The following is a 17,151-nucleotide window of genomic DNA, read 5'->3' as shown; positions in this document are numbered from 1 at the left end:
ACCCCTAAGAGTGTCTTAAACTTATAGATATTGAATTATGACATACAGAAAGGTTTCTAAATCAACGTATTTTTTACCTCCCTTTATTATTTTTGTTCATTCCGTACACAGAGGGGAAGATTCCCGGATATTGCCGAAGTCAATCTAAAAAGTAACCTACTGACAACTTTGAAAAGTCTTTAACGCTTGGTGAAAATTGAGTCCTGCTTTTTAGTTTAATTAAATTTACATGTATTGTACCCCCACCGATGAAGTTCAAAGGGGGTATATTGGAGTCTGTTCATCTGTCCATTTATGTCTATCCATGATTCTTGTGAACCTAACACTAAACTATTTGAAGGGTTTTCTTGAAACTTTACATACTGGTAGTATATGACATGAGGATGTTCATATTACAAGATAATCTAGCAAAGGGGAGATAACTCGGACCGAGATATTTTCCATTATGTGTCTTAAATAGTACTACTTTAACCAAGTGACAGTAAACGAGGCAGAAGTATTCATCCCCTTTAGAGATAGCTCTAGCTTATTTTCTTAAAGTTCTAGCACCTATTAAAGATCTTAGAGGCAGTGAAAGAATTTCACTTCTGACGGGACTTGAACCTACAATGTCTAAATCAGGTTTGAGCGCTCTACCTTTGAACCACGAGGCGCTATATTAGTCCTTGAATTTTGTGAAAATGTCCTGGAAAAGTCCTTGAGAAGTCCTTGAATTATTTCCAAGGAAAAGAGTGGGAACCCTGTTAAAATTTTGTTGTTTTAAAAGGTATGCAAGGTCAGATCAATTTAAACAACATGGAAGGAGAAGAAAACAAAACTATAAATAAAAGATATAAAAAACAGTTTAGCAGTATTAATTTGGGTATGAAAGAAACCTTGCGTTTACAGTACTTGTGAAGACTGAAACACATTAAATGTGCCTATATATATCATACCAGCATCTAAACTCATGTGCAGCAGTGTAGTCTTTGAGTAAAAAAAAAATTCTGTAGAACCATTAATCTAAGTCAGAAGTTCTTACAATTGTCTAGACATTATACATAACACTGTGAAAATAAATTATGTCATTGGAGCAGTTCATCCTTGAGATAATGACTTTGAAATGAAGCAGTTTTGCAGTTTGTGAAGTTTCCTGATATATGGCTCTTCTACATGATTTGTTGCTTTTTGAGGTAACACAAGAATTTCATCTACTGGGAAAGTAAATATCTGCCTATGCAAAACAGAGGTCACCATTATACAATTTTTATACTTTTTGTTTGGTTTAGAGAACAATATAGGTCATATAGGCTTTATAGCTGGTAGAGGAAGACACTAAAGGCATACATGCCATAATTTTTCCGGACCTTTCCGGGATTCTGAGTTAAAATTTCCGGGATTTTTACCCTTTGTCCGGGACATACACCGTGACATTAGTATTCGTCTGTTTCATGCATAAATATCATAAAATTATATGCAGTTTCCGGAGATAAATATTGTTCCCTCGCTTAGGAATAATTTGTTGTAAATGTCGTCTAGCTTTCTAAGGGAGGTAATAGGGTTATTTACGTCTATAGTTCGGCACGTGAATTGGTTGCGTTCCCGAGGTGAACTGAATTGGGAGACTTGCTATATACGAAGAATTAACCTGGTCATCGTTATTTAGAATCCAGCTTATTTGGTATCTTTTTAAAGCTTAAAAGTTTACCTAATCATTAATAAAATGGAATCCTCAAAGGAATGAAATAGATCTTGTAGATAAAATCGATATAAAATATTTCGGGTTGGGTCAATTTTCAACGATCGGCCGGCAAAGGCATTCAATAGTCGAAAGTTTAATTTAGAATATGTGTGACAATCAATCTACATTTTGAAAGATTACAACCTTTTAAAATAATTATCGTTTAATTGACTGTAACATCAGCCATTTCTTCCAATCAAGGCTACATGTAGCTTCACCGCCTACGTGCTAAAAACAACGAGATTTTCGGCTATTGTTCCTAATATTAAATTATCATAAAACTGTTATTGATTGCATAATTCTGTCAATTCATAATCAGGGTCATCAAAATAGCTGACTGTAAATTAATCTGGGTCATCAAAAGATCGCAGTGCGCAATATGAGTGGTGATCGGAGCTAGCTTAATCAACATGTGTCCCGCTCGAGGGCATGAAACTGATTATCGGATAATTAGGAATAAACAATGTGACACCGGTGATTGTTTATTGTGTTTTATTCCTGTAAAATTCAACAATTTATAGGCCAAAAAATTAGTTTTTTGGGGGGTTATTTTTGTTTTTCTGTATTTTTAATTTCCCGGGACATTTCAACACTGTCCGGGACACCGGGACGAGTATGTGATTTCTGGGACAATCCCGGACAATCCGGGACGTATGACATGTATGCTAAAGGTACATGTCCAGGCATTGTTTAGGCATGGATGGGTTCCTGGGTAGAACCACTGACCTTCCACAAATCGATCGTTCGGCTTCCTCACGAAGAATCCTACATCCAAAGCAAGGTTTCCAACCCAAATCAATGAAGGGCAAGTGATTTGAAGTCAGCAACCTTACACTCTCAACCAAGGAGGGCCCCAGGTTTCCATTCTGGCAACAGTTATTTCAGTATTGTTAAAAGTCTGCCTATAAATAACCTTTGCATGTTTGCAGTTGATAAAAACTGATGGTCACTGAATATCTTTAATTGAAATATTGAGACTGAAATCGGAGGTCACTAGGTCAGGTGGAAACAACTAGAGGTTAGTAGGTCAGTTTTCATGTGAAATTAAATGAGGCAATGAAAAACTAGGACAAAGTTTGGGAATATTCATAGGGACAAGTCTTCTATTTTTCAAGAATTAATGAATTTTGCAATCAGAAATATAATTAACTTATAATAGCTGTATATCACAAAACCACAGAAATTTTTATAAACAAACTGCATATTTACAAACACCATTTCTGTCCAATACTTTTTTTACCGTTCTTTCGCGTAGAATTGGATACTTAAACTATTTTCAAAGAGTCATCCCCCTTCAAAAAAGGAATGCCATTTGTAAAGAATTGTCAAAAACGATGTTTAACCTATTTATGTAAAGTTTAAGCACTGGGATGTTGTTGCAAATGCATCAAAACAAAAATATATCACAGCTTTTTAAAAATGGTGAGCTTTTAAAGGTGTTGAAATGTCCAGAAGTGTGGCGCCTTCATGCAGTCCCTTTCCGGATTTAATACATATATGAGTAAATTGACAATGGTTCTGAAGAATAATATAAATGTTTAATATGCTGTTTAATTTTGTAATGTGAAACATTTCTTTCTTTCTATGATTTAGTGATGTTCAGACACTACCTGTTGCTTATTGGTGAGAAAATAAGGTCACTGGGTTATGGCTGCATTGTCTAGCAAATACATTGTGTACTCTCAAGGGAAGGTTTCCTGGAATTGTTTAATGGAAAGGCTTGCTGTTGCCCTGGTGGACACATTTCTACTGAGATATATCATTGCATTATGACTGATATATTACTGAGATATTTTACCCACTCCTTAACATCATCAGGAGATTAATTGACTTAACAGACTGTTATTGTTTTGATATTCAGTTCGGGGAATCACTCACTTCAAATGAAGATGTGCATGGAAAAATGGCAAACATTTCTCAATTGTTAAAAAAAAGTTCTAATAAAGTGTTTGTATTTCTTCTTGTTTTAGCAGAACAGAGTCTTTTGTTTATAAATAGAGAACGATAACAAAAACATCGGAAAAGTCGATTATGTCTTTGTTGGTAATTCAGGATTTTCTTTATAGTCAATAGGATTCAAAAGTAGTACAACTGTTTGTCACAGATAATGGTTTCACTACCCGATCCACCTTTTCTCAATAGTAACATTTAATATGTTATTGTTACAAATACCGTGCGAGAGTAGTACCTTAGGTTGGGTGTTACCAGTATAAATAAATAATGATCATGATCATGACGGTTGAGAACCTGTATCCTGACATGACCAATTTCCCGACACATGTACCAGTAATAACCAAGTGTTATTCAGCTATTATTTCTCCTGAATCATTTTGATATTTGCTTTACGTGTATGTAAAAAAAAAAACACCAACACTATTTTACAAGATTGTATTTACGTTTTATGATGAATCCTCACCTGTGTTTACAGAACAGAACAGAAATTTTATCTTCAGACTTAAATTATGCTCGATCTCATATGCACAACTTTCAAGGTCAACAATACATATTCTATATGAGCTGTGCCATGAGAAAACCAACGTAGTGTGTTTGCGACCAGCATGGATCCAGACCAGCCTGCGCATCCACACAGTCTGGTCAGGATCCATGCTGTTCACTAACGGTTTCTCTAACTACAGTAGGCTTTGAAAGCAAACAGCATAGATCCTGACCTTGTATGCAACTTTTAATCCATGTGGACTATTCAGTCAACTCAATACTCGCAGTGTGACATGAGCACCTCCTCAGGAGATGCCTTATTAACCTTTACCCTGCTAAATTTCTAAAATGGTCTGGTCCACCATTCAGTTTGGGCAATACCACTTATTATTCAAAGGAGTGTTCACTGAAAATTTACTGACCGAACAGTAGGCTTTGAAAGCAAACAGCATGGATCCTGACCAGACTGCGTGGATTCACAGGCTGGTCTGGATCCATGCTGGTCGCAAATGCACCATGTTGGTTTTCTGATGGTGCAGCTCATAATATATGTTTTAAACAAAACAAAGAAGGTGTAGGTAAAATGCTGATATAATTTATCCTGTAATTGTTCTTATTGTACTGCATACGCGGTCCGATTTAATGCTATTACATTGTAAGAAATATAAGAACATTTAAGAATAGTAAGTAACGGCAAAAATCTGTATTTATCACGAGAATTCTGTATATATGAGCTGATGGCATTAATCATCATAAAGAAGAATTGAATTGAATTATTGATAGACAAAAAGGATTTTCACAAATAATTATTGTCTTGTCTGTCTGTTTTTTCGTCAGTATACCATACACTTTAAAAATTTGTGAAAACTTAAGGCCTATGGCTGTAAAAGTGACCCAGACAAAGCTGGAGAACCTTTGGATTTCTTGTAGAACAGTTGCTTTTGTTCAGAAGATTACTGCCATTTTAGAACAAATGAACTTTTAGGATGAGCTATAAATGTAGGTGGATCAGGTCTGGTGTCCTTGGTCAGAAGTTTTTACTGTGGCCACACTAGAGGTCAAAATTTTGGCCCAGTCTTAAAGAAACTTGGTCAGGATGTCTGTCTCAATTAAATCTAAAAAAAATCTGAGGAAAAAACTGGGTCACTAGATCATATTAGCTACATAATATTAACAATCTATAGAGGCTACAACTTCTATGAAGACATGGAACATTGTTAGAATGAACCAAGTTTATTATGTCCATTTGATGTTTCTGCTCTACATGTCCAAGAAGAGTTTCATTTCCTGGATCACAAAATTTCAAATATTAGATGCTTATGAATATGCACTTATGGTTTAAATATTGTGAATACAAAAAATGTATATTATTTTAAGATATATAATGGACTTGTGCTGGCATTGTGCACACATTCAAAACTTAATGTCTATATTTTGTAAAAATTAGGTACCGTCTCTATGAAGAATGGAAGGGTGGTCTTGTGGTTAAGGTGTTGGTTGACCATCCTGAGGGATGGGGTTTTTAGCCCCACTGGGGTCACAATCACCATTGTGATCATACCTCATATGACACCACTTTCTGGGAAATGAACACGAGAGCGGTTCAAATAAGCTTGAAGCCTTCATTACTTTCAAACTCAAGTAAATTAGTATAAAATAAACTAATAGATCATAATTAAGCTAGTTTTTAGCTCGACTTTTCGAAGAAAAAGTAGAGCTATTGCACTCACCCCGGTGTCGGCTCTGCCGTAGCCGTTGGTTAAAGATTTTGATAATGTCAAATATCTCTGTTACTATCAAAGCTATTGACTTGAAACTTAAAATAGTTATTTACTATCAAAGTCTACACCAGGAGAAACAATCTCCATAACTCTGGTTTGAATTTTGACAGAATTATGCCCCTTTTTAACTTAGAATTTTTGGTTAAAATTTTTGATAAAGTCAAATATCTCTGTTACTATAAAAGCTATTGACTTGAAACTTAAAATACCTATTTACCATCAAAGTCTATACCAGGAGAAACAATCCCCATAACTCTGATTTGAATTTTGACAGATTTAACTTAGAATTTTTTGTTAAAATTTTTGAAAAAAGTCAAATATCTCTGTTACTATTAAAACTTTTGACTTGAAACTCAAAATAGATATTTACTATCAAAGTCTACACCAGGAGACACAATTCCCATAACTCTGATTTGAATTTTGACAGAATTATGCCCCTTTTTAACTTAGATTTTTTGGTTAAAGTTTTTGATAAAGTCAAATATCTCTTAACTATCAAAGCTTTTGACTTGAAACTTAAAATACTTATTTACCACCAAAGTCTGCACCAGGAGAAACAATCCCCTTAACTCTGATTTGAATTGTGACATACAAATGTTGTTAAAATTTTTGATAAAGTCGAATATCTCTGCTTTTGACTTGAAACTCAAAATAGTTATTTACTATCAAAGTCTACACCAGGAGACACAACTCCCATAACTGATTTGAATTTTGACAGAGTTATGTCCCTTTTTAACATGGATTTGTTTTTTTACTGGCAAAGCTCTGATTCAGAGTCGAGCACTGAGAAAAGTCAAGTGCGCTGACTTACGGACAACTCTTGTTAGTTTTGTCTAAGTGTACAAAGATGTTGCGAGTACTAGCCTTGTTATTTCAAAAATAAACACTAATTTTATAAAATTCTGAAGCAGCTTTGCGTTTGTTATATTTTGGTTTGGGATGAATGGTAATGCATAGTCAAATATTTTCATTTCTGCAACTTATTTGAGGTTTTACATACCCGTAAATGTACATACATCTTTTTTGGCTTGGAAATTATAAATAACTTGTATATATATCACATATTATACAACTTGGTTATATGAGCACGTTAAGCTTTACTCAAAATCCTACAAGAATTTCTCACAGGAATATACCTATAAATCTCTAACAGTAAATATAGATATTCTAAACATAAATAAATTTGCAGGTTTGTTAAGAAAAAGCTATGTAGAACATTTTCATGTTATTAACCTTTAGCCTGTTGGCGGCAAGTGACTTTTGTGACTTCACTATTCGGTCAGTAAATTTTCAGTGAACACTCCTTTGAATAATAAGTGGTATTGCCCAAACTGAATGGTGGACCAGACCATTTTAGAAATTTAGCAGGGTAAAGGTTAATAAGGCATCTCCTGAGGAGGTGCTCATGTCACACTGCGAGTATTGAGTTGACTGAATAGTCCACATGGATTAAAGTTGCATACAAGGTCATTACCACTTACTATTTGTGATGAAGTTGAGATTTATTTCAGTCATGTTTTCCAACTATGTTTCTATATTATATGAATCATATTGAAAATCCCCAAGTACTTGTTATAAGTGTTTACTATAAAAACCTGGCCCACTAAAGGGAGGTAATACAAAGTTCTAAAGATCAAACTGTCTGAACTATGTGTTGATAATGTCTCATGAATAATTTATAAGAAGATAGGTATATGAATTTCAATGCAGTGACATACTATGTACATGTACTCAGTTTTCATACTGTTTTGTAGAGTATGACCAGTTACCATGGTTTCATGTGGGGAAGTTGCCAAGTGCAAGCTGGTCCTGGGGTGGAATATGGGAATACTGGTTAGATTAACTCGTGGTTGTTACATAACTGAATTACTGTTGAAAAATAGCAGTTAATATATATTCAAACAAGCAGGCCAAAGCTTTAGCTTTCTTTTTAAATTCAGCCCTTTTTTTTAAGCCTGTGGAGTTCAGAGTTAAGGGGCGTCAGATTCAAGTATAGCACTCAGAAACCTTACTGGTAGCTCATTATCAGTATAAATCTCATTTGAATAGTGATGACTCTATATTGACTTAGATAATGAAGTATTTAGCTGAGATAAAAACACCATGCAGTTGACGAATGTTTATCTGTTTATTGTTTGTAATTAATTGATGGACAAAGTGGATTTTCCTTGATACAAGTATTGACTTTGTTTTTGTTTGTCAAAGTGTAAATTAAAGTTATTTATTGATTATCATCATTATATTCACCAGGAGCTACTGTACTACTCTCAGATATTTTTTCAGTGTGTTGAAATAACACTAATTGCTTCTGCAAGGCATGCAGTTAAAAAGTTTATGATTTGATCTTAATTAAACAATACTTGAATTGGATTACTTTCTTTGTCAATGATTTTGGGTGACGTCAAATATGGCTCAATTCTGACAGTAAGTGTTATTTTGTCTCCCCATGCTGATTTCATATTGTCTGTCTGTCTGTCTGTCTGTCAGTCTGTTATAATACTCCAAATGATTTTATATAGAGGCTCGGGGTACCAAGGCTAGTGTCATTTATTGTAGACATTTTGTCTTCTTCACAAATTTGATCGTGGATATGACATGTCAGAATTTCACAAAAAAGAAACTTAGTTGGGGATTAGTTTCAGATTTGTACAATGGATTTTACTGCTCTGCATGTATGAGTAGTTCTGTAAATAAGGCCAGAAATAACATATTTTTTGGCCACAGGCTGGTATTGATTTCATCTTTACTCCCTGTTTATATCTGGGGTGATTTAGGACCTTTAATAGCTGATTAAAACTGTACATTATTTTATATTGGTGGATGAAAAATTTAACAGGTTTCCAAATGGAATAGATAATATTCCTTAAGGGTGTGCAGGTGCTCTGAGCTGCATTATTAGACAGTATAATCTGTTGCAAGGCTCCTGTAGAAATAGCTTGTAAAACGTCATAAACCTGAATCCCCTGCGGCAAGATCCAACTCTGTCACTCGGATATGGAGTGATCTCCAGTAAACGATTTACAGTCAACTCATCCCCTTAAGTCAACTTGTCATTTAGTATCCTGTGACAATTTCAAAAATGGTCATTTCAGGAGGTCAGATCAAAGGAAAAGCTTGTTAACACCCTAGAGTCCACATTTATGACCCTATCTTCATGAAACTTGGTCAAAATGATTATCTTGATGATTCATAGAACTGATTTGAAACTGTGTCATGTGGGGTCAAAAACTATGTCAAGAAGTCAAATCAAAGGAAAAGTTTGTTAACACTCTAGAGGCCACATTTATGACCCTGTCTTCAGAAAACTTGGTCAGAATGTTTATCTTGATGATTCCAAGGGCAAGTTTGAATCTAGGTGATAATCACATCAGTTCAAAAACTAGATCACCCACTCAAATCAAAGGAAAAGCTTGTTAATACTCTAATTTATGACCCTATCTTCATGAAACCTAGTTGGAATGTTTATCTTGATGATCCTTAGGCCAAGTTTGAAACTGGGTCATGTGGGGTCAAAAACTAGTGTCACCCACTCAAATCAATGGAACACTAAGTCTTGTTAATAACCTAGAGGTCACATTTATGACCCTTTCTTTATGAAAGTTGATCAGAATGTTTATCTTGATGATCCCTAGGTCAAGTTCGAATCTGGGTCATGTTGGGTCAATAACTAGGTCACATGCTCAAATCACATGAAAAGCTTGTTAGCATTTTAGAGGCTACATTTATGATTCTATCTTATGAAGCTTGGTCAGAATGTTTATCTTAATGATCTCTACTCCATGTTCAAATCTGAGTCATGTGGGGTCATAAAGTATGTCACTCGGTCAAATCAAAGCAAATGTCTGTTAACACTTTAGAGACTGTAGGCCCAAAATTACTCAGGTGAGTGATCCAGGGTCATTAGGACCCTCTTATTTGATGTAGTTTTGGCCCCTTTCCAACTTAAAATTTAACACAGTTCTGTGACAAGGCCTTATTGTGGGGAATTATTCGTCACTCCTGTGACAGTTGTAGTTTTTACTTGTTTCAGATAACCCTAGAGAGAAGCAGCACGAGTTTGTGCACATGACAACCAGGCTCGATGTGGCTCATCTTACAAACAATGGGATGTGGTCGCAGTAAGCAGCACTCTCCCAAACTTGATGCCGAGGAGAGGGAACATATCAACAGTAAGGAGAAAAACAATGGAAAGAAGAAAAAATCTAAAGGTAAATGTAACCATAATCAGTAACAATGGAAGCTTGGTAGTTTTACACTCCACTAAGTTACCAGGGTAGTGACTTTCGCCTCTAACAATCAGTTCGTCTGTCAGTAAATTTCATGCCCGCTTAAGGTACTTCTGCAAATTGAAATTAGAAATTTATGTGAAAAGTCAGAATCCTCAAAACAGCTTACGAAATGCAAGGACATAAAATATATATGATAAAAGTTGAAAAGATATATCTGTAGGTAAACTTGCGAGCATGAAAGCTACGCTGAACCCTATCTCCACAGTGCTTTGGAAGAAAATGAGTGAACATTTTTGGTGCAAAATTTTGGTATCGTATGCAACCTAAATTGCTATAAAATATTTATTTTCAAATCAAAGAAATGCCAAAATAGTGCACACGAGCGTTACTTATTCAAGAAAATGTATTAAACATTCTAATTCGCAAAACACGTGCACAATTTTTCTAAAATATTTCGCCGCCATGTTTATTTCAAGGAATAAAATATATGATTGTTCTTTTACCTCAGATTTCCTTACTGAAATATGTATGTCTCCTTGTTCATGGTTAGAGATATCCATTTAGTATAGTTTTTCACTGTCCAATTTCCTTAATCTGTTACCGATCCTTCACATTTAAAGAATAAATGCAATGTGTAATGATAGTTTTTCGCTTTACACACCTCTCTTGGACAAGAAAGCCGTTTCACTTAAAATTTGTAAGCATCCGCTGGCAAAATATTAATGAAAGATCGGAACTTTTTCTAAAATAAAGTTGAATTTCAATAATTTCCAAAAACTGGAAATATTGCACATTGTGTTGAATTTATAAATAAAACAAAAATCCCCAAAATAAACCATTTTAAAACTTTTCCGGGAACTATACGTTTCAGCCGAACAACGCATTTCAAGATGACACAAAACTGATTTCTCTCCGTAAACAATGTCAAAGTTCACCTGAGGAACATTGCTGAAAAAGTAAAAGTGCTTACTTGTTTCAGTTTTACGTCCTGTAGAAAACAATCAACCTTCAACTTTAAATGCATGTATGTTCTATAATTATTCCAGTATAAAAAACCGACTGATCTTTTCCGTCAGAAATAAAACGCAGCAAATTTAACTTATTTGTTTACATTTCAACCATGTGAAATTAAAGGCATGTACTAACACAAGACTCTCGTGCATTTTGAACCTCGTGGTGAATAAACTGAATTTACTTTAAAGTCTGGTGTCTCAGTTGAGCCAGTTATTTGTTAATTTCAGAGAACATACATTAAAGAAGTGTTTATGAGATTATGCATATGTACGAATATTTACTAGTCTACTTTATATTAACGACGATAAAAACAAGAAAGCACTCGGCAAATAGCAAGTCTATTATTTTCAGGAGTATACTGAACACTGATCCCAGTGTTTGTAATTTTCAGATAAAGAACTTGTTATCCTTGCTATTGTAGACAGTCTTAGTACTGGACCGCTGCTTCCGCTGTCAACACCGCGGTAATCACTAATGTCAGTGTCCATTTCTATGCCGGAATTTAAATACACATTTGTCATCAGTTTAAATCTATGAAAGTGTGAAAAAAAATCATTGTTTAACGAAGGACCAAGATACAGAAAAGTTACTTTTGGGATACTGTTGATTTTAATCATCAGGTTTTCGCGTGAGAAGTTCAACTGATTGCATTTTGTAAAATGTTTCATACTTATCTACAATTGTATACAAATTGTATTACCTCCTAACATATTTGGCTGTACATTTTTTCTGCGATTTATTACATGCTGAATAAATTCTTATATTGTATAAAAAGTCGAAAGATCAAAATTGGTTAGTTTACGACGCACGAAACATCTAATAAGGAATCATTATACACATCGAACTTGTCCGACCAGTGTGCAGAAATACTGTGGCCAAATGTTTCATGATTGTCTAAAAATATTTGCATATATCGTGATAAAGCAAATATTTCGATTGTTTTTATAATTTATAAATATACAATCACGTATGTGTGAGAAAGTTACGTTAAGTAATTTTGGTAGTTACCGCAGGAAGTACCGAAAATTCCATTTCCACCAAATTTTCCGTGAGATAAGCAGGGCATAAGTACATAAATTCCACAATAATAAATTAAACCTTTCTTATACTTGCACAATCCTTGAAAAGAATTTTGGATCGTTGCAAAATTTTGTTCACATTAAGTCTGAGACTTCTCTTACAATTTTAGGCAGTTTGGTACACCATACATAGAAAAATAATTGTCCGCACATTGCACTACTTTTATGTATGCTGAAAGTAGCAATATATACAGATTTATTTTCGTTATAATACATGAGGTGGTCAGATTTGAAAACAGTTTTTGTACTAAGTTTAGTTCTATTCAGTAAGACAATTCTCCTATGCACTAATTGAAACTTTGAACTAACTTTTGCCATTCATGAATTTTTAATAAAGTATTTTGAAAGGATTTATAAATCTAACCAAAAGTTTGGAAAAATACAGGTAAAATATCTTCTTTTGTTTATTTCCAAATTTTAGTTTTACTTTTTATACAGCTACTTTTAGTTCAGGTCTTGCAAACTGAGCTATTTTTGTACTCTGGAACAGCTGCATTTGAAAGCTTTTGTTCACTATATTTTCACACCTCAAGTGAAGGTCACTCTAAATTCAAGATGGCAGAAGTACCTTAACCCCACTTAGGTTTGGTGGGATATTGGAATTGTATTGTCTGGTGGATCTTTCCATCACTGCTGTTGCATTATAATGAAAGTACTACATGCTTTCTATATTTTTAAGCTTATCTAAGCTCAAGATGTTCAAGATGAGCTATTATGATTCCCATGTGTCTGTCATGCAACTTCATGGTTGACATTATTATCATTTTAGATATCACAATCCTGCAATCTTAATGAAACATGTCAGAACGGTTCCCTCAATAAAGTTTCAGAAGGGTACAATACTGGGTCATTTAAGGTCAAAAGTAAGATCACTAGGTCATATCATAGAAAAACATTTCTAGAGGTCTCATTTTCTTCCTCCTCTTCATGAAACCTGTTACATTTTTGTTTGGAGCATAACTGTAAACCATTATTGGGAATGTATTGAAACTTCATGTTCTGATATGACATGCAAAGCAAAACAAATGCAACAAATCTCTGTTTTGCTTTTTCACAGTTATCCCCTGTTTTGACTTAGCAGTTTTTAAGTAATTTTCTTGCCTCATTTAGCATAGTTGTATGACTCAATTGGATGCTACTTTTTAAACAGTTAAACCTGTAATACATGTTTGACTATACATGTTTTAAGCAACAAGGCTGTTAATAAATTATAACAGCTACCATACTGTATTGACAGGCAAAAATACTGAATTTACAGCTAAATTTTGTTGACAGCTACCGTACTGTATTGACAGTTATCGTACTGTATTTTTAGCTACTCTACTATATTGACAGCTATCATACTGTACTGACAGATGTGATACTTAGTTGAAAACTATATTACAGTATTTACAGCTACAGTACTGTACTAACAGCTACAATACTGTATTTACAGCTACTATTCTATATTGACAGCTACTATAGAATATTGACAGCTACTGTACTGTATTGACAGCCACTATACTGTATTGACAGCTACTGTACAGTATTGACAGCTACTTTACCGCATTGACAGCTACTTTACAGTATTGACAGCCATTATACTGTATTGACAGCTACTATACAGTATTGACAGCCACTATACTGTATTGACAGCTACCGTACAGTATTGACAGCTACTTTACCGTATTGATACTTTACCGTATTGACAGCTTCTTTACAGTATTGACAGCTACTTTGTCATATTGTATGGCTAGTCTCCAAAAACAGAAATGTTCGAGAGGGTTTAATTTTCACTATGATTGCTAGATCCTTCACATTGGGAACATAAATATGACGTAAATATTAACCAGTGTCCTCCATTGGTCATTTGTTATTGACCAGTTTGTCTGCCCTTCCTATATATCTTTGCTTCTGTAATCATTTGAAGCATTTTTCTGAACAACACTGTATTCACATAGCTGCTGTAGGTTTCATTAGCAGAAAATAAGCCTTTTAGGGACTACACAGGATTAGAAAGTCTTAGAAGATCTTTAATTAATCTGTTGGAAATTAAGACTGTCTGAGACTCTGTAAATAAATGTGAAGACTTCGTGATTTGGGCTTTTAGCTTGCTTATTTCATGGTGAGCTTTTGGTGTTAGCCGATAGTCTGTAGTTGGTTGTAAACATTTTAACTTAAACATCTTCTCCTCTGAAACTTAACTGGTCAAATTTACACCAAACTTGGTCTGTAGCGTCCTGGCAAGGTCTTCTTTCAGTTACTTTCAAATGGGGGCACTTAGACCCTTCTAAAAATTGCTAGGGCTAAAAGAAGAAAAAAAACTTTAAAAAATTCTTCAGATGAACCTCTTGATGGATCTTCATCAGTTATGGTCTGTAGCATCAGTAATATCAATATAAGGGTCCCCGGCGATATATGGCCTTTTTGTGTCGGTTCGCTGTAAAATATAACTCACTCTTCCAGATGTATTCAAATATGGGCACTTAGTCACTTTAAGGGGCCGCTTGCATTAAAATTTGTAATACCTGTAAAGTTCTCATCATTAACCACTTGATGGATCTTCATCAGCCTTTTATCTGTTTTATTTTTGTTTTTGTTGGGTTTAATGTCACACTATTACTATTATAGGTCATACGGTGACTTTCCATCACAGGCCTTCACCTAGGTAGAACCACTGACCTACAGTGCTCCATTTTAGGCTCGAACCCACATCAGCGAGGGGCAAGTGGTTCGAAGTAAGTGACCGTAGCCTCTGGGCCATGTAGGTCCCTTTGAACTGCTTCATCAGACTTGGTCCACAGTGTCATTTTAAGGTCTTCTTATAATTTTATTCAAAATAGAGGGCACTTTGCTCCTTTTACAGGTTTGCTAGAGCTAAAAATAGAAACGCCTTTCAACAACTTATTCTTATGAACCTTTCAGTGGATCTTCAAAAAACTTAGCATGTGTGTCATTGTTATAATGGACTCTCCAAGGTTTGTTATCCCCCGCCGATGAAATCGGGAGGGGGGTATTGAAATGGCGTTGTCCGTCCGTCTGTCCGCAGCCATTTCTCAGTAACTAGCAGGTAGAATTTCATGGAACTTGAAATAAATATGAACCAACAAACTGCAATGATGCCTGTCAAGTTTGTTTTTTTTATTGGTCAATTTCCCATAAGAGTTATTGCCCTTGAATTAATGAAAAATACCCAAAAATGTCCATCTGCAGCCATTTCTCAGTAACAAGCAGGTAGAATATCATGAAACTTGAAATAAACATGAACCAACATACTGCAATGATGCCTGTCAAGTTTTTTTTTTTTATTGGTCAATTTCCCTTAGAGTTATTGCCCTTTATTTAATGAAAAATCCACGTCTGCAGCCATTTGTCAGTAACAAGCTGGTAGAATTTCATGAAAGTTGAAATAAATATGAACCAACATACATAAATGATGACCGTCTTTTTTTTTAATTGGTCAATTTTCCTTAGAGTTATTGCCCTTTAATTGTTTAAAAATCCACAGATTTTTACATAACAAACCAACCAATTGGTAGAATTTCATTAAACTTCTTTCATTCTTTTCCATGAACATTTATTATAAACATGTAAAGTTGTGTAACTACACCTGGTCACCACCTTGCCTTGGTCACACCCCCTCCCATTTTTTTTTTTTTTTTCATTTTTAATTTTCCATCAATATTTGTAATCAACATGTGAAGTTTTGTACCCACACCCAGTCACCACCCCCTCCTTCCAACCAAAAAATATATATATTAAAAAATCTTCGTGTTAAATTGATTTTGACTAATGAAATTATTTGCTTCTTAGTAACATACATAACTTTTTGCCAGATATATTTTTTTGCCATTCCTCACCACAAACCCTTTGGCTGGGGTTACCAATTCATCGAATTTGCTTGTTCAAATAGTGGACACTTCGACCATTTAAGAGGAGGTTACAGAGCTAAAAAATAGAAAATATCTTTAAACAATTCCACGATGGATCTTATTAAACTTGGTTTGTAGAGTTATTATAAGCTTCTATCGCAATTTTGTTCAAATGGGAAATTTAAGGGGCACAAACTAGAAGTATGAAAACCTTTTAACAGCTGCTCATGAACTGCTTGATGGATCTTATTTTACTTGGTCTGTATAAGGTCCTCTTGGAAATTTGTTCAGATGGGGTACTTGGTTGCTTTTTGGGCAACTAGAACTTAAGATAGAAATACCTTAAACAACTTCTTCTCATGAAGCCTTTGATGGATCTTCCACAAAATTGCTCTGTAATATTCTTATAAAGTCCTCTCTTAGATTTTTTCAAGTCGGCATACTTGGCCCCTTAAAGGGGCCACTAGAACTAAAAATAGAAATACTTTTGAATGGCTTTTTCCCTGATTTGCTGGTCAAGGTCAGGCGAGTGACTTAGGGCCATAATGACACTCTTGCTATTTGGTATAAAATAGAGTTTTAGCCAGGCTGGCAACATAGATGTGATTAGTATGTTATTTTAAAGATTACCACAAACATTCAGATGCAGTCAGCAAGATCGTATCATTTCAAAGAATGTTTATCACAGATATCTAGTATACTTTTTACTGAAATGTGTGGCAGAATACTTACAAAATAGAAAAAGTGGAAAGTCCACAGGTCGCTCAACACAACAAAAACGAAAATGTTGCAGTCTTGGTTTGATTGGGCCTGTTCACGGACGGTAGTGGAAATGCATGCTACCATCCACACCCTCTTGCCCCTCTAGCAGAACTCAACATTTACACATGCCACAAGTACAAAATTCAATTTAGAAACATCCTTAGATGTATTCATACGGTGGTGCACATGGAACCTTCAATGATATACTGGCATACATTGTAATTCATGAAATGCTGCGTATGGTCCCCAGTTAAAATAATGAGTATGCCCTAAACGAGA

The 17,151-nt window shown here is 34.8% G+C and overlaps 1 protein-coding gene across 5 annotated transcripts in view; it reads left to right on the top strand.

Annotated features, from left to right (window-relative positions):
- Positions 1 to 17,151, top strand: part of LOC123545749 (uncharacterized) — a 97,509-nt gene that overhangs the window by 42,969 nt on the left and 37,389 nt on the right. For 3 of the 5 annotated variants that reach the window (XM_045332059.2, XM_045332085.2, XM_045332073.2), the window contains one exon: positions 9,968 to 10,145. In XM_045332059.2, the coding sequence (XP_045187994.1) occupies positions 10,019 to 10,145 (127 nt within the window). In that variant the 5' untranslated portion in view covers positions 9,968 to 10,018. Of the gene's footprint in view, positions 1 to 8,037; positions 8,115 to 8,153; positions 8,362 to 9,967; positions 10,146 to 17,151 lie in introns of those variants that run through there. The other 2 variants (XM_045332078.2, XM_045332065.2) reach the window with 2 other exon arrangements.

The sequence above is a fragment of the Mercenaria mercenaria genome, chromosome 15 (genome assembly GCF_021730395.1).
Source record: "Mercenaria mercenaria strain notata chromosome 15, MADL_Memer_1, whole genome shotgun sequence".
NCBI classification, from domain to species: domain Eukaryota; kingdom Metazoa; phylum Mollusca; class Bivalvia; order Venerida; family Veneridae; genus Mercenaria; species Mercenaria mercenaria.
Note: the sequence above shows the minus strand (reverse complement) of the source record. Positions and strands in the feature narration are given on the sequence as shown.